Source organism: Colletotrichum jinshuiense, chromosome 5, assembly GCF_051148585.1.
Source record: "Colletotrichum jinshuiense chromosome 5, complete sequence".
NCBI classification, from domain to species: domain Eukaryota; kingdom Fungi; phylum Ascomycota; class Sordariomycetes; order Glomerellales; family Glomerellaceae; genus Colletotrichum; species Colletotrichum jinshuiense.
Genome location: NC_139312.1, coordinates 4,688,872 through 4,707,969, shown reverse-complemented (window position 1 = coordinate 4,707,969; position 19,098 = coordinate 4,688,872). Strand labels below are relative to the sequence as shown.

General features: G+C 43.7%; 1 protein-coding gene across 1 annotated transcript; it reads left to right on the top strand.

Annotated features, from left to right (window-relative positions):
- EsH8_V_001126 (uncharacterized protein) lies at positions 1 to 7,428 on the top strand (the record flags this gene model as incomplete). The annotated part of the gene is made up of 4 exons (XM_083273642.1): positions 1 to 561; positions 1,643 to 1,970; positions 2,605 to 4,137; positions 4,418 to 7,428. The coding sequence occupies 4 exons, from the start codon at positions 1 to 3 to the stop codon at positions 7,426 to 7,428; spliced, it is 5,433 nt and encodes a 1,810-aa protein (XP_083126357.1).
- Between the last annotated feature and the right edge of the window lie 11,670 nt (positions 7,429 to 19,098).

The following is a 19,098-nucleotide window of genomic DNA, read 5'->3' as shown; positions in this document are numbered from 1 at the left end:
ATGTCGTACATGTCTTTGTACAAATGCTCACTAGTCTGTAGCATGACCATACGCACAGCGTGCTCAGCTGCTGGGCTCGCTGTTCATCTGGCTTGCCAAGCGATTCGTGCCGGTGAGTGCGACTCGGCCGTAGTTGCAGGGTCAAACCTCATGCTCTCGCCGGGCTTCACCAAGCTCATGGCTGAGCAAAGCGTGTTGTCGCCCGACACTTCATGCAAGACATTCGATGCCAATGCAAACGGATATGCACGTGCAGAGGCTGTCAATTGCTTGTTTATCAAGAACCTTAACTCCGCCATCCGCGACGGAAATCCTATTCGGGCTGTAATCCGTGGGTCCGCAACTAACTCAGACGGCAAAACCCTGGGGTTGACAACCCCAAGTGCACAAGCTCAGGAGCAATTGATACGCGATGCTTATTTCCAAGCGGGAATATCTGAGAGCGATATGCAACAAACTGCCATGATTGAGTGTCATGGGACCGGAACGGCTGTTGGTGATACGGTCGAAGCTTGCACTGTTGGGAGTCTGTTCGGGGAGAGAGGAATATTTATCGGCTCGGTATGACATTTTTCTCAATGCCATTTTATCAACTGCTCGCTTACAATTTTACTAGGTGAAGCCCAATTTGGGCCATTCGGAAGCAGCTTCAGCGATCACGAGCATAATAAAGGCAGTAGTGTCTCTTGAAACCCGAACCATCATACCCAATATCAAGTTTGAGAGTCCTAGTGTGAGGAGTACGTCAATTGACGCCATGCTTTGTTGACGATATTGTTAGCTGATAATTCAAACCCCAGTCCCATTCAGCTCAACTGGGTTGAAAGTGCCGACGGAAGCTTTACCATGGCCTGAAAACCGAGCGGAGCGGATAGGCATCAACAGTTTTGGAATAGGTGGCACAAATGTCCACGTATGCATTCAAATCCTTGCTTTCGTCTACCTTCACTTACAGATGTAGATAATTATCGATTCTGCAGCATCTGCAGCACGCCCTACAGTAGTTCGGGGACCTAAAAATGTCGACACCCCACCGCCCTCACCTCCGTTGCGAAAGGAATCAATAACATTGCTTCTGCTTTCCGCAGCAAATACGGAATCACTGGAAATGATGGTTCAAAAGTACCACAAGTTCATCCACAATCATCCACTCAAACTTGAAGCTTTAGCTCACACCCTGATGCATTGCCGATCACACCTTGCTTATCGCAGATTTGCCATCGTTACCAATGAGTGCAATGATCCAGTTGTGAATTTCTCCCCGGCGCCCGGCTTCCAATCAAACACGCAAAGCGGAGGCACCGCATTTATATTCACAGGGCAAGGCGCTCAATGGGCTCGGATGGGCTTTCATCTGATGAAGGCCAGCAAAGAGTTCCTACAAGACATTCGGGAAATGGATGCGGCTTTGAAGGACCTTCCAAAAGCACACCGCCCAGGTTGGGAAATCAGTCGTAAGCACCGGTCCCATTCATTCAATTGACTGAGGCGCAGAGATACTGATTTCTATTACTTTTCAGTCGAGATGATGAAACCAAATACTGCTTCTCGTCTTGGGGAGGCCGAATTTGCACAGCCAGTGTGCACTGCGCTCCAGGTCGCTCTAGTACGACATCTTTCTAGGTATGGTGTTACTCCCCAGGCGGTGGTAGGCCATTCCAGTGGCGAAATTGCAGCAGCATATGCCGCTGGAGTTTTGACGATGAAGGAAGCCATTATCGTCGCTTACTACCGCGGCTACACAGCCAAGAAGATGGGAAAACTCGGAGCGATGGCCGCAGTCGGGCTTGGCAGAGATCAAGTCATAAAATTCTTGACAGACAAGGTGAACGTTGCTTGCGAGAACAGCATGTGCAGTGTGACTTTATCTGGAGATGTTGATGCGCTCGAGGTGGTTTGCGACGCCATCAAGTTGGCAAAGCCGGACACTATGATAAGGGTTTTAGAAGTCGATCGGGCTTACCATTCCCGTAAGTACCTGATTTATCCGATATTATTGGAAAATCTTACTAACAATATTTATCAAAGATCACATGAAATCTACTGGCGCAGAATACGAATCGTTGCTCAGGCCATACCTAAAACCTAAACGACCAAGGGTCACATTCTACTCCAGTGTCACATCTCAAATCATTCCAAACGGTTCAGATTTTGGTCCCAAGTACTGGCAGCGCAACCTAGAGTCGCCGGTTCTATTCAGCCAAACGGTTACAAGTCTTTTACAGACTTCGTCAGCAGTGTTTCACCTGGAAATCGGTCCGAACTCGACGCTTGCTGGCCCTTTGAAGCAAATTTACTCCGAGAACTCAATCTATCCATCATATGTCTCTGTACAGAAGCGAGGTTCAAACAGCTTAGCTTCATTCCTTGCGGCAGTGGGCGAGCTTCATTGTCGTGGTTATTCCATTGATTTTCCTGTCTTGGATGGCGTCCGCCCCTTGACGGATTTGCCTCCATATCCATGGAATCTGAGCAAGACATACTGGCCTGATTCGCGGATCACAAAAAGGTGGCAGTTTCCCGAGCACCCACCTCACGAACTACTCGGATCTCCTGTACTAGAGAATAGCGACACTAAGCTAAGCTGGAGGTGTCTTTTTTCAGTCGACAAAGTTCCTTGGATGAGGGATCACTGTGTCGGCTCAGACATTGTGTTCCCTGCAGCTGGCTACATTGCCATGGCGGGAGAGGTGGTTTTGCAGTTGTCCGAGTACAGGGGTCTCACAATACGTAACATGCATGTCATGAACGCGCTGGTCATTTTACCTGGACAGACTATTGAGTTGTTCACCTCTGTTCGACGAGAGCAGCTTACATATACCGAGGTGTCAGACTGGTGGGAACTGACTATTCAAAGTTCCTCATCCGGAAAAGGTTGGACGACACATTTCACATGCTCCATCAAAAGTGGAAGCTTTTCAAAGGACCTAAGGCTTTACAGCCGAGAAAGACATTCTTTCTTAAGAGTCACCAACCCTTCAAGATGGTACAAGGCAATGTCAAAAGTTGGATACAACTATGGTCCACAGTTCAGGGGAATGCAAGCCATTCGATCAAGTATCACCTCTCCTGCGGTGGAAGTCGAGGTTCCGGTTCAAACCATAAATGCGGCTATCACCCAATCCTATGCCTTGCATCCGATCACGATCGATCAGGTCCTTCAATCGCTCGTTATAGCCAACAGTTCTGGAGAGCCTCGCCTACTTGACAAGCTTTACCTTCCAACTCATGCAGAGGAAATATTTATCGGCCCAAACGCCTCTTCTGGAAGTCTATTGGTTCAGACATTGAAGACTGGCGGAAAAAACCATTTACAAGGAGATTCTATCGGAGTGGTGTCTGGAAACTCAAGTGGCCAGGCAGTTCTCTTCATGAAGGGTCTCAAATTTTCAGCCATCCACCTTGCGGACTGTACCGAGGCCAAGCTGAGCACCCGTAAGATGGCGAAAGTGGTATGGGAGCCCGATATTGACCACCTGGACTCGAAACAACTGATACAACCGGCATCTACCCCTGATTTTCCGGAAATCCAAATGCTTCTTGAAAAGCTTTTTGTATTCTCCGGCGCTGTCGCGCTGCAAAAGGTTAGCGAACTCGATGTGTTGTCCAACGCCAAAGACGCACACCTCAGAAGGCATTACCACACTTTGAAGAGACACATTGCTGAGTCGAAAAACGACTGGTCCGATCTTACGCAAATTGAGCTTCAGCACAAGATCAAGGACATCAGTCTGAAGCTTGAAAGAACACCAGCGTCGGCAGTGGCCATGCTCATCAGACACTGCTACATCCATGCACAAGCTCTCTTCACCTCGAATATGAATCCCTTGGAGCTTTTCATGAAGGACAATGCCTTACATGATGTTTACGATTGGATGAACACTCTATTTACATACGAGCCTCTTGTCCGACTCCTATCACACAAACGGGGTCGATACCTCAGAATCCTTGAAATTGGCGCCGGCACGGGAGGGTTAACAGCTCGCATCCTGAAGCACCTCACGGACTGCTTCGATGATGGGGAAGTATGTGGGAAATACGTCTTCACTGACATTTCAGCTGGGTTCTTTCCTGCTGCCAAGGCGCGATTTAAAGCGATCCCCGAAGGATTCCTGGACTATCGTGTCCTCGATATCAGTCATGACCCATCAAAACAGGGATTTGACGGAGAACAATATGACCTAATTGTAGCAAGCAATGTGGGTGCTCTGACCTCTTACCCCATTACTTAGCCCGAAATGATAGTGATTTGTTGATAATGAATAGGTCCTTCACGCCACACCTGACTTGACGAAGACATTGGAGCATGTCAGAGCTCTTTTGAAACCTGAGGGGAGACTGTTGATGCATGAACTTTGCTGCGGTAAGAGAATTCCTGAGTTATTCTATTTATCAAAATTGATGTTTAAGCGTTCAGAAACGAAATGGATCAACTTCATCATGGGTTATCTGTCGGGCTGGTGGCTTGGAGAGACCGACGGACGTCCTGAGGAGCCTTACATCTCACCTAAGCAGTGGGAAGAGCGATTTGCTGCTGCTGGTTTCTCGAAGCCCGATGTCTTCTATGATGCTGAGCAGCGATATAGGCTGAACGCCACTCTTGTTGTTCGTCCGGTGTCTCTCGTCCCCAAAATCGCTGCTGCATTAAACAACGTCACGCTGGTGTGTGAAAAAGATTCACATCCGCTAGTTATTACTTTTCGCGATCTGTTACGGAACCAAGGATACTCTGTTACTTGCACCACTCTGTGTTCCCACGGCATTCAGTTGCGTGGCGCAGTAGTCTCACTGGTTGATATTTGTCGTGGAGACGGCTACTTCCACGACATGACACAAAGCAAGCTTGATACCTTTAAGCGTCTGCTGCAAAGTCTACAGGAAAATCACATGGGACTAATTTGGATCACTCGACCCTGCCAAATTGGCCCCGTCGATCCAACCTATGCACCACTACTTGGTGTTGCTAGAACAGTCCGCGCGGAGATGGGCTTGCCTTTCGCCACGTTGGAGGTTGATAGCGTCAATCCAGACGCTTTGCTAGCTATTTCTCGGGTATTGTGCAGCGCTATTTTACGACATGATGTGTCAACTTCAAGAAACGACGGGGACATGGAACTCTGTTATTGTTCCGGGCGCATCATTATTCCTCGCTTCAGATGGGTGCCTATCTCTCGCGGTCTACAATCCAAGACTCTGCCATCGCTAGTCAAGATGCTGCACATCTCTAGGCCAGGATCTTTACAAAGTATCCGCTGGATATCCCGCTGTCTATCGGAACACGTCGCTTCGGACCATGTTCAGATCAAGGTTCAAGCCGCAGGCCTTAATTTCAAGGACGTACTCACAGCCATGGGATTAATCAACCCCTCGTCCTCCGAAGGCCTTGGCTGCGAAGCCAGCGGTATTGTGACATTGACGGGTTCGTCTGTCACAAGCCTTCGAGAAGGTGATCGTGTCATGGTCTTTGCGCCACAGGCTGCGTGCTTTTCTACCGACATCCAAGCTCCAGCAAAGCTTTGCGTTCGCATACCTGATAATCTCAGCTTCGCAGATGCAGCGGCTATGCCGTGCATTTTTGTGACTGTTCTACGAGCAATAGTGGACAAGGCTGGTCTACGGATTGGTCAAAGCATCCTGATACACAGTGCGGCTGGTGGCGTCGGTATCGCAGCCATTCAAATAGCCCAATGGATTGGTGCGACAGTCTTTGCAACCGTTGGGAACGATGAAAAAGCCGACTTCATTTCCAAGGCGTGGAATGTTCCTAGAGGGAATATCTTCTCGTCGCGTGACGCCAGTTTTGTGGAGCGCGTCAAAACAGCGACTAGCGGTTGTGGAGTAGACGTCGTTCTGAATTCCCTATCAGGCGAACTTCTTCATGCGTCATGGGACTGCGTTGCCCCTCATGGTACCTTTATCGAGCTCGGTAAAAGAGATATGCTTGCTGGTGGAAAACTGGCTATGGCAGGTTTTGACGAAAACCGCTCTTTCATTGGTGTTGAGATGGCGAATCTAGCCGTCATGGACCCTGACATTATCAGCCGTCTGCTCAATATGTGCGTGGAACTATACGAAAAAGGACATGTCACACCTATTCGGCCCATTCAAAGTTTTTCATGCAAGGCGGCCGAAAATGCTTTTAAATACCTCTTCAAAGGTACCCATATTGGTAAGGTTGTTATTGATTTTGGTGGAGCTGCCGCGGATGCTTTAGAGGTGGCTCAACCAACCCCCATACCGACATTCTGCCACAGGTCAACATACTTACTTGTGGGTGGCATGGGCGGTCTTGGTGCATCCATCGCACGATGGATGGCTTGCCATGGTGCCAAGAGCTTCATATTTCTTTCGCGATCCGCCGGAAATGGCACCGACGATCAAGACCTTCTCGAAGATCTGCATGGTAGAGGTTGCGAGATTGAAGCCGTTTCATGCAATATCGAAGATGAGACAAAGCTCGAGGCCATTATCTCTAAGCTTTCATCGAAGAAGAGGATCCGCGGCGTACTGAACTTGGCAATGGTCCTTTCAGATGCAGCGCTACCCGATCTCACACTAGACCAGTGGCAAACTGCAACATCTCCAAAGATTCGTGGAACATGGAACCTCCACCGGCTTCTGCCCTCAGACTTGGACTTTTTCGTACTCTTTGGTAGTACATCGGGCATTCACGGATATCCAGGCCAAGCAAACTACGCTGCAGCCAATACATTCCTCGACACTTTTGCACAGTACCGCCGCAGACTAGGTTTGTCGTGCTCGGTACTGGATTTAGGTGCCGTCGAGGATGTGGGCTACGTCAGTCGTACACAGGAGGTCGGGGATGCAATAAGAAAAACAGGAGCGAAGCTGGTCTCGGAGGCTGATATGCTCCGAGGACTTCACCTTGCTATGGCCCAGTCACCAAGGAGTGATGAAGGTCTGGAGGCTAACACCGCCTCGCCAGAATTTGACGGCCAAGTACTGATTGGTCTTGACTGCGATGTTCCACTAAGCGATACGAGCAATCGAGTAGTCTGGAAGGAAGATCCCCGCATGGTCCTCTATCCTGATAGCACTAAGACCTCATTAAGAGGAGGGAGACGGCCAAGGTTATCCGGTTTGTCGGACTTCCTCGCCAACCAGCGAGGAAAAGCTGCAGACATCGACACACCAGCATCAGTCGCATACCTTGCGCAAGAAATTGCACGTAAAGTACTTAGCTTTCTCGCAAAGGAAGTTGACGACACTAAAGTCGACACATCCATGTCACCGTCCGCTCTTGGAGTCGACTCGTTGATGACAATCGAGATCCGTAACTGGTGGAAACACACTCTAGGTAGTGATATCAGTGTCTTGCAGATAGTCAGTGCACAGAGCTTTAATCACCTAGGACAACTGGCAGCAAATCAGCTCAAAGAAAAAGCGCTAGTTATAGAAAGGCCGTAAGGTCAATTTGCAAAATTTCGCAAAATATTTAGAAAATACTTAAATTTCTGGGACTTATAAATCAGGTATCAACCTTCTTTCAATGCAACACAGTATTGTTTGTGTCTCGATAAAAAAAAAATCTTCTTTCAATAAAGTAGAGCGCGGCAGACACGCGTACCTAGTAAAGCAAGGCCTCCTATTAGGAACGACCGAACACAGCAAGCACAAGCAAAATGGATTGCTCCCATCTCTTTGCACGCGCTGATGCCATATTCTTCATCAATTTTAGAAGAATAGAGACCACTGTTCAGCCACTTGAACAGGATCTCACTTATGTTGCTACCCCCCGACTAAGAGCTAATGCCAACCATAAATACTGTATTTTGGGGGTTTCATTGGTGTTGGATTACTCAGCCAGAATACCGAGAGCCCGCCAGCAGCAGCAGCCGGCCGCGGCAGCGGAACCCGGAGATCCAACTTCCGGGCTGCCAACAGCGATAACTTCACTACTGCTGCTGCTGCCAACCTATCTATTTTCTCTTACACACACACATACAGATACCAGAATACATTGTCAGTTTTGACCTTTCGTAGCTTACGCTTCAATTACCACCCGTACGGGTGTCCTGTGATACCAACAGGTGGCTTTCAAGGGCCCTGGACTGTGAGATATTCAGAAATGCCCGAAGATTCTTTCCTGCAGGCCGAACTTTAATGAGTAAATGAAATGACTAGTGCAGGAAGGATTACTTTATTCGCAGCTTACAGTGATCAACTATGGCAACAGATCAGAAGACCCACCAGTGCCGGCAATCATGCATGCAACGTGACTAGGATCACAATGACTGTGACTCGCGACTTATGCCAAATTTCCGGCTGTTCTGCGACAACTACTGACACGGGCTAATCTACTAAGCCGGAATCACCGTCGTCCCATCCACGCTGCCTCAGCTTACTCTTTTACACTAGCGTTTGTTCTACATAAATTACTTGCAATTGCTGTTACCGCTTAACATTCACCCAAAGTTGGAGCACCCGGACCAATTTCTGGCACACGGAACAGGGTTCCTCATGTCGTCGCTTGTGGCGTAGACGCAGCTGGAACATGCAGCAGCCCGGTGTCTCGCTTCAATAAAGCCTAAGGGTGTATCGGTCAGGTTCGACGGGAAAGACGAGTCGTATATCCTTGAAAACCAGGATGGCTTGAATGAGTTTGCTATGGCATGTGGATGAAGGGGTAGGTTCGAAGATCCCGATTGGCTTCAGATATAGAGCTCATCACTTGAGCAGTAACATCGGCTGCCTAATCTACGACTACTAAACTAGGATTATGACTAATTCCAACCATCTCTTGACTCTTCGAGTTACTTCACGGTTAAACAAGGGTAGCATGGTACAGGAGCTGCTCAGATGAGTATTGATTATTAGTCTTTTGACAGATAAGGGACCAGTTTGAGGGGGTTCACAAATTAAAGGACAGATAACACGTGTGGAGGAGATTCTAAAATAGAGAGGCGAGCCTTGATTGATTATGTTGCGAGGTAAAAGAACCAATCGAGTGGGTTCACAAACGAGAGGATGGATAATACATGTCGGGGCAAATACAGTTAGCGATAAAATGCCACCTTGGTCCGGCGGTGCTACCCTTATATGATTGTTACCTACCAACTAATGTATTACCCGCTCCGTGAGCAAGACCATTGACATCTAGTTAGATTTTTGCCTGCCAGGAAGACTTTCACCTACCCTACCTACAATTCTTTTGCCAGCCAGCCAAAAGCCTAGACCTCATTGGTTTAAGGTTATTCTTTAAGAACTGCAACCGTTAGCGTGATTGAAGCGCAGGGTTTACCAGGGTACAATTACTGATCGGCTAAGCTATTTGCCCGTCGGATAGTGAAGACAAGCTTTTGGTTGCGGGGAAATCTATGAATGCGCGCAAAAAATGTACAATGTCACATGATCAATAGCGTCATGACTCGAGGCATAGGGGGATTGGTTCCTCCGATTTTTTCTCCTTACATAGGTGATCCTTGAAGAAACAACGCACTTTGAAGATAAGCTTTTGGTTCCGGGAAAATGTACGGGTTCGCGTAAATAAAGTACCTGGATGAACCTAGAAGACACAACGCACTTGTCAGCCAGTATCACCTTGCGAATAACGTCTTCTGGTACCCGAGTTGGAAGGTGGACTGTGCACATGTATAATTAGTACCTGCTTATTGTATGCCTGGATATTACAGCAAGTGGTATGGACAACAAGGGCCACAAATCCAAATATTCAGGTGAACTAGATTAATCGATCCACTACTTACTCTAACATAAGTACCAGTATACACAGGTTAACCTTGCATACTGGCCCGAGCTACATAATGAATATACCTATCACTAGAAGGCATTGATGCGATAATCAATAGAGACACTGATGATTCCAGCTATAAAAATGGCTTAGGAATCGCGACTTTCCTACCTGAATTTCCTCCAGTCATCAAGCAAAAGAACTACCTACTTCGACACCTACTCTTCAAGGTCATAAAACTATATCTCTGAATCATTCCCTTTCAAAATTTCAAGCACTTCGATTCAGATCCTGTCAAGATGTTGATCAAGGTAATCAGTCAAAATGGAGAACCACCAGGATTATCATAAGCTGATATTAGGTCCAGTCTGCCGCCATACTTGTTACCATTCTCCCGACCCTTGCGTGGTCCTGCGCCACATACGCCTTCTGTCTCTGCCAAAATGGCGACAATAGCTTCAACGACGAAGCTACGAAGAAGGCTTGTGGCAACTTTGCAGGACGCTACATGAAATTCGACGATGGCCGTCACTACTGCGCAGCTGGCACAGCCGGCGCCGGTATTGGTGGAGTGCAACCGCTGTTGCTAAGCAACTGCCGCTTCAGACAGGCGTGTAACAACTACGGTACTACCGGTGACTCCAACTGCTGGGCGAAGCAGTAGAGATAGATTACAGGGATAGAATACAGGGATTTCATGGATTCAAGAACATATCCAGGACGAGGTTCTATGTGACTTCAACAGGAGTTCTAGACTCACAAGTAGCCTTCTGAAATCCATTCCCTTACTATCGCTTGCAGTGTCGCGTGTTAGGATGTCGTGATGTAAACCAGATAAGGATTGAAGAATGCTAACCTGTATACTTGTGTATTACTAAAGTGATATATTAGGCGTTAGTTTGAGAAATACGGAGGCAGAGGAGGACTTAAGGACACGGTGGTTGCAGCACAGAATTATTACGCCATATGGAAACAAGCGGAACTTCTGCCACAGACCTCTTTCAGGGCATGCAGCCTTGGAAGCTATATGCTACAGCTACATACGCTACAGAACACTAATCTTTCTTTATCCTCCGAGTGTTGTCGTGTGGTTACTCTGCTTTTCATCTGCCCCTGGTTCTCACTTGTTCCCCAATTCCATTCTTGCCTATTTAGCTCCTTGGCAGGGCCTGTCATCTGATCAGCACTCGTGCTGCAGCCCGAGTATCAATACCGTTGGCAGATTTCCCTAGACTGGTCTAACACACGCATGCCTAGATGAAGAAGACTCTCTTCTCGATTGCCGAGTTTATACATCAGAACCAATCGAGTTTAGACAGAAATCTTCCTAGTGGCTTTACCATGCCACAGTGCCGCTCGATCGGCGTTGTGTCTGGAGACGTTAGATATGTTTCTTCACACATGGAGTGCCGTGTAAAAGACTTGGGTGCCTCAAGAAATACAATGCAGTCGGGACGTGGTTTGGAAGCCCGCAGCAGCAACAGAAAAGTCTACGTGTTGCAGTTCTCGACTCCTGTCTAGCTTTTGCCGATCTCGGTGATCTCCTCGATGTTGCTAGAGACGGGCTCAAAAGTCTGCCTTTGAAGATTTGGGAGCCACCGGTCCCCAAACTTCAACTTGTAGTATTGTTTGGCGTGAAGAAAATCTTCGCGAACAAAACTATTATGCCTAAAGCAGCCTTCACTAAAAATCTTACTGCTCCAAATCGGCTTTCAGGTAGGATTCGAATATTTTGACGCCGACTCACCCCACGTCGACAAGCCAGAGGTCGATTCATTGATACCTGCCCCCCCCATTCCCTTCGGTCTAGTACAGCCTTCGTCATTTCAATATCAGACCCCGTCATGAACTGGTCCCCATCTGCTGCATGGGAATTGGTAGGTCAATCAAAGGGAACGGACTTTACACTGCCTCTGCGTTACACATCTGTAACCTGCTGACATGTGGGGCTGGATCCTACCCTGACGGAGATTTCGGAGTTAGATATTCGCTCGAGCTGACAGTGGGTCTCTTTTAGATGGGTATTAGGACGCAACAAATCGGTCATATTGGCGACAATAAATTGACCGCCTTAACAAGCGATAGTTGCAGCAGTTGAACGTGGATGCCAAGCCTACATTGTCCCACGTTAATGTGGTAATTGTCATGTTTCGCATGCATTGATGAGTCTTTTAAGTGATATTCTGCAGGATTGAAGTAGCGAGAAAGATAGCAGGCTTGTCTAAGTCCGGAAGGGATTGGGGTCTTGACTTGGCGACCACTCGGAGATCAGGTATTAGTCCATGCCATGTGTTAAGAATTTAAACGCGGAATCGCCATACGCTCCATTTCTATATCTTAGATCAGGCACACGACACGTATATTCTACTCCATACCGCCAGAGACAATTCAGTCGTATCGCCATGCTGGGAAGTTCCTTGTTGGCCGTTTTCCCGGTCTCCCAGCTTCAGCACAACGAGATCAGTCTCACAGATGCTGGTTGTCAGCAAGCAGTCAGTTCAATTGACCACCAAAAAAAAAACTACAGGAAGGCTTATTCCAAATCAGTGTAGCACGTTGAGTCTGGTGTTTGGTTCGGCTGTCCACATGGGTGGGAGTGATCCAAATTTTGCCATCTGGGACTCTAAGCAGCAAGAAGTGATTCCGGCCTGCCGGGTAGAGCCTTCCTCTGCCGATGACGTCGCGAAGGTCCTAGAGATTGTCGTACATAACTGGTGTCGGTTCGCAGTCAAGGGAGGTGGCCATTCGACAAACGTGGACGCTTCCAATTCAGACGGCGGTGTAACCATTGACTTGCACGGAATGGACCACGTCGAACTGTCAGAGGACAGAAGTTGGGCCAATCTTGGTCCTGGTCTTGTTCTGGGCGAGGCTTACACCAAGTTCGAGCAGTACGGATTGACAAGCATTGCTGGACGAGTCGCCGATGTTGGTCTCCCTGGTTACACACTTGGGGGGGGGCTTTCGAATCTCTCCCCGCAGTATGGATTAGCCGTTGACAACGTCTACGAATACCAGGTTAGCTATCGCGAAAGAGATCATGCTATATATCCATGAAGCCATTCTCATCGCTGACTCTGCTAGGTTGTGCTACCTAATTCTACCATCGTCAACGCCAGCGAGACGGTAAACCCAGATTTGTACTTTGCGCTACGCGGCGGCGGCAACAACTTTGGTATTGTGACAAACTTTCGTTCCCGAGTCGTACCTCAGGGGAAGCTATTATCAGGCGACAAAACCTTTCATGGCAACTATACCTCGGCGTTAGTTAACGAGGTTTTCGAACTCACAACAACCAAAGCCAACGACACGTCCATGTGTTTCTCGACTCGCTACTTCTGGGATTCCTCAGAGGCTCGTTTTCGCATGTCTGTTACACAGGCATATTCTGAGCCGGTGCTTGAACCCGCTGTTTTCGAGAGCTTGAATCGAATACCATTCGAATCAAGCACCGTGCGTGTGGACAAGATGAGCAATTTTGCTTTTGAAAGCGTTGCCCCCAGGGGATTAAGGTAACAAAATCCACAGAAGATACCACACTAGAGCATTTACAGAGCTGATATCATACAGACGGCTATATGCGACCGTTACGTTCCGTCCATCCCGGGAGCTCTATGCTCAGATACACGACATTTTCGCGGAAGAGGTGGCGGTTGTCAAGACCACGCCAGGCTTTACCTCTTCAGTGGTACTTCAAGCATTGCACATCAATGCCATTAATGCAATGAAGGAACGTGGAGGAAATGCACTGGGTATCGAGTCGGACACGCCATTGAACAGTACGTCAGTCCCGTTGAATAAGGTGATAACACTAACAACGGCAGTTGCTCTGTTGACCTTGGGCTGGCAAAATCGCGAAGATGATGAGATCATGAATGCTTACGCCGACAACTGGCTGACGCGGTCCAAACAACTAGCATCCAGCATGAATCTTTTGCAACCGTGGTTGTATATAAACTATGCGAAGCATGATCAAGATCCATTCTCAGGATATGGGGAGAAAAACAAGTTGCGCCTTAGGGAAATTCAGAGAGCTATTGATCCACAGGGCATTATGACATCTCAGGGATTGTGCCGGGGCTCGTTCAAGTTGAATTAGGCAACTCTCGGGGAACAGGAACACTGCTATCATTTCGCTAACCAGATCGTCCTTGAATTCAACCATGCCTATGAGGAAATTACTACACCTGTTTGCAGGGGGTTAATCCAATGGTTTATCCGGTAGATGGGGCAAGTTTGAGAGTAATCGTCTCGGGAGTAGCGAAAGGCAATATTAAACCCAGTCCCAGCACAGAGGCATAATCTAAATAATTCTGTCTTTTTCAACAAAGAAGCTTTCTCCTGTCCTGTGGAAGCTGTGTAAAATAGAAAGGTTCCTCTAGCCTGGGTTACAATCAGTAGCATAGGAAGCGCTCACACAAGCTGCACCCATTTTCTTGGTTGAACTTTCCTTTTACATTCATTCTCAAGGTGTCGTGATGCCGCAACCCTTCCGGGCAGCCTTGCGCAGCCTGCCGTAAAGACCTACTTATCCGGGCCGACTAATTCGCCCCACAGCAATAATCCCAAGCGAAGTATAAATAGACCTTCGCCCCTAATCTATAGTTAATAAGACAAGCCGTCTATTTCACACTATTCTGCTGTATAATACAAGTAACCTTAGGTATGCAACAGTTATAAGCCTAGCTACTACTAACCCTAACTAGCTAGCTACCTAAGCGAAAGTACGACGCTAGTACTAAATTCCTAAGCCTTTATCCTTATCTCTTTATTCCCTAGCTTAGTTCTATAATAATGTCGTTTACAACTACAAGCCTTGCTACCAACCGGAAGCTAACTTGCTGATGCAACTTTCCCGCCTAGTAGCTAACCTTTAAAGTTAAAGCTAAAGCGAAGGACGTCTAGTAATACGTCAACCTAAACGACTACAGCTCTAGATCTAACCTAAGCGAAGTAGAGGAAATACTCTCGCTTAGAGAGTAGATTTCCTATATAAACTTGTAATAGAGATAGAACTATAATACAGCTTATACCGCCTATAATATAATTATTAAAGTATAAGTAGAGGTAGAAGGCGAATTAGTTACGCTTATACCTTTAGACAACCTAAAGACCCTAATAAAGAAATCGTCTAAAATCCTTAAGAAGTATATAAACTATATTACTAAAAAGGCAGGCTGTAACGTAAAGAAATCCAAAAAGGAATACTTATATAAAGCTTTTAATAGATAGGTAAAAGAGACTATTATAAAAGATATCCTTACACCTATATAAATAGAGCTACTCGCCTTAAGAGACTACACGCTTTACGCCTTAATCTAGATTTTAAAGTAAAGATACGCCTTAAGCGACTTTATAAACCTTACTACTATACGTAAAGAATACCAGGCTGCTATTAACTAAGCTAATATAAGTATAAACCTAAACACCTAGCTTAGAGACTTTTAAGGCGTCTATCTTAAAGTAAAGCAACTAAAGCTTCTAGAAGTCTAAAACACTTTCGCCTTAAAAACGTTTTTATAAGCAGTAGGATAAAGGTTCGCCTTAACGTAAGCTACCTTTAAGCTTACTAATATTCTAAAGCGAGAACGGAGTAGAGATAAAGTTCTAGATATAGGCTAATATATAGACATACTTAAAGACCTACTTTATAAGGATACTCTCTATAGGAAGAATTAAGGTAAGTCGACTAGAATTTATATAACTCTAGTAGGGTGCTTTAACTTTATAATCTCTAAACAGCCCTTTACTCTAGAAAGAAAGACTAAAAGTAAGTTATATACCTATAGTTACTCTTACCTAGTAGATCTAATTAACTATACTTACCTTAAACTAGTCCTTACAGGAAAGACCTACATCCTAAATATAATAGTCTTAAGTAAAGAAAGTAGATAGATTTATTAGATAATTAACTCTAGAGACTACTTAGACCTATAAGCTAAACTCGCCTAGAAAGGTTAGCTAAAAGCCGTAAGGATTCCTCTAAATTAACCCTAAAGGAAGTTAAATAAAGATAAAGGAAAGAAGCCTTAAGACAACTTAACTAGAAAAGTAATACTCCTAGCAAACGTTATAGTAGTTATAATAAGTAAGCCTCTCTTAAGGGAGCTTACGCTAGATGCTATATTTAAGCTGAATTAACTATTAGTCTTTATAACTCTACTTATAAGACTATACTTCCTCTTATAAAGCATAATACTAAATAACTATAAAGCTATACATCTTGTAAACAACCTTAATCTCTTAGAGCCTAATTTAATTCGCCTTATAATAGGTAAAGAGAGGGTTGATTTAGGTACAGCCTTATACTCCATCCTTACAATGGGAACCTAGATTCTAAAGGGAGTATTAAATAGGCTAAACGGCCTATAAGACCTAACACTTTAAAATATAGGTTATATAGAGAACTTCTATATAAACATTATATTAAAAGCACTTTTATAGAAGATAAGGATCTAGTACTTTAGCTTTAACAGCATCCTTTACGTTAGAGGATATAAAGATAGTTTTATAGTTAAACAGCTTATAAGGAAGGTAAATATTACCTTCTTTAAATATAAACCTAGTTTTATATACCCTTCCTGTAAACGGATTACAGTAAGTAATACTAGAATTATAAACACCCTAATACTAGTAATATAAAAAATAAAGCAACCTTTATATAAGACCTCTAAAATAAGGAGTAATAATACCTAGCTTTAGCACCTATAATCTAGACACCTTATACTAGCAGCACTTAAGAAACTTATACTTAACGCTTAAGGGGTAAAGATTAAAGGCCTAGCTTATATTAATTACTAGTATTATATAACGACCTATACTAAACAGGTGATTTCCAGACGAACGTTAAAGTAAAAAGCAATAAGACTATATTATAGGATCTTATAAAACCTTTTTAACTACCTAAGAGGTTACAACTAAAGCTGCTAGCTATTAGTAATTAAAGATGAATTTACTAGCTGGCTTTTTATATTCCTATATATAAGTAAAACCTATAACGACGTATTTAAGGCTATCTAGACTTTTAAACACTAGGTAGCTAGATAGTAAGGCGTACTTGTTTATAAAATATAGCAAGATGTAGAACATACTATAATTACAATTAATAGTTATATAGAATATTAGGTTTAGACTTTAGATAATAGAATTAAAATCGAAGCGACTCTACTATATATAAAGGAACTAAATAGGGGAGGCGAAAGGGCTAGCTAAGAGATTATTACGTAAGTAATTAAGATACTAGACTTAGTAGGCCTCTTAACCTCCCTTTAGGTTGAAGTAGTAATAGTAGCTGTCTACCTTTATAATATAAGCCCTCTATAGTAAAGAGCCTAGCTCTTACCTATTTAAGTTAAAGAGTAGTAGTTCTAGTAATACTTTTACTAGTAGCAACCTGCTTATTAAGCCAGCCTAAAACGTAAACTTCACCTGTAATAGGGATAGATCTATATATATAGCTGTAAGGCTTACCTATTAAAGAAGGATTATAAGGTAAATAGAAATAGATGTAACTTTAAAGTAGAACCGTAAGGGTATATTAGATACCTAGTAGGCTATATTCTAAACGCCTATAATCTATATAAGATCTAGATACCCTTACTTAACTAAGTAATTATTATATATAATATAACGTTTAATAAGAGTACTTTCTACTTAAAGAATAATATAAAATCTATAATCGTAAAAGCTAAGGCTTATACTATTATAGATAAGATATAGAAGCTAGTCTCTTATACTAACCTTAAATTCTAGTTTCTTAAGATACTAGATAATAGTAAGGCTGTATTAATACTTAAAACTAAACAACTATTACTATAAACCCCTACGCTAGTAAAACGGCCCCTAAGCAGAGCAACAGGACCTAACTAGTAGGGGGGATAATTACTTTCTCTAGAACCTACGCCTTAACCTAATATAAACTAGAATAAGGATAGTAGGGTAGGTACACCTTATATTACAACTCCTAAAGCAAATAAAGCAACGCCTATACTAGAAGACGACTACTTAAACCTAAATCTAGTAGCTAGTAACATTATACATACTAATACAGACGACGTAGTATACGTTAGATACAGCACTCTATAAATCCTAAATATAGAGGACGATTTATATTTAGAAGTTTAAAGTGAAGACTTCTAGACTTACTTAATATAGCTATACTTAAAAAATAGGGAATAAAGCAACCTTTAGGATAAGTTGGAGTAGGTATACAACCGTAAAGACTAAGGCTATAAATACAAACTACAACGCTTGCTACGGTTTATAAATTACTTTACGTTTCTATATATAGAACGTAACTAGGATGCCTTCTTTAATACGTATTTACTAGATAAAGGTAAAGCATATAAAGAGGCAACTAAAGGATACTTTTCCCTCTACTACTTTATATAGGTATTAATATACTAGACGAAGTAGACTAAACAAGAGGAAATATAGAAGGTAAAGATCTACTTTAATAACCTTATTAAACTTCTAAAGATATAGAAGGACGTTAAAAAGATGCTAACTAGCCTTTAAGAGCTGTTTTATAACGCTATACGTATAGAAATTAGTAAATTAAAGGAGATATCCATCTAGAAAGTTATTAACTAGAAGGAGGTAAAAACGAAGCCTATACCTTTAAAATAGGTTTTTATATATAAGATTAATTAGAATAGATACCTTAAGTGCTATAAAGCGAGAATCTATATATAAGGAGACCTTTAAGAAAAACACCCCCTTAAATAGATATACGTAGTAATACTTACTACTAGAACGTTTAGGGTGGTAATAGTAATTGCTATGTAATTTAATCTAGAGGTCTAACAGTTTAACGTTATAAATACGTTTCTTAACGCTAAAAGAGGACTAAACAACCCCCTAGTCGTCTGCTATCTACTAGACGGCTTTAAACAGTATAGGAAGTACGTTAAGCTGTAATACACCTTATATAGACTACAAGACGCCCTATTACTATAGTATAAGGAGTTTTCTTTAATACTCCGTTATTTAAAACTTAGACCTATAGATAAGGACTTATACCTATTTTAGATAATAAATAAGTATATCTTAGTCCTCTTCTATATAGACGATATTCTCATCTTATACTATAGAGACTATATAAATAAGGGTAAAGAAGTAATTAACAGGATTAAATACAACTATAAACTTAAGGACTAAGAACTAGTCTAATAGTATTTTAAGATTTAAATTATATAAAATCGTAAAGCCTAGAAGATCTACCTTACCTACAACTAGTATATTAAACGTATAGTAAAGAAGTTTAGTATAGTTAACTACTACATACTAACAACCCTACTACCTCTAACTTTACTTAAAAAGTATAAGGGATAAGCAACACCTGTTAAGGTAAAAACCTACTAGGAGAAGATTAAGTTAATTCTATATAC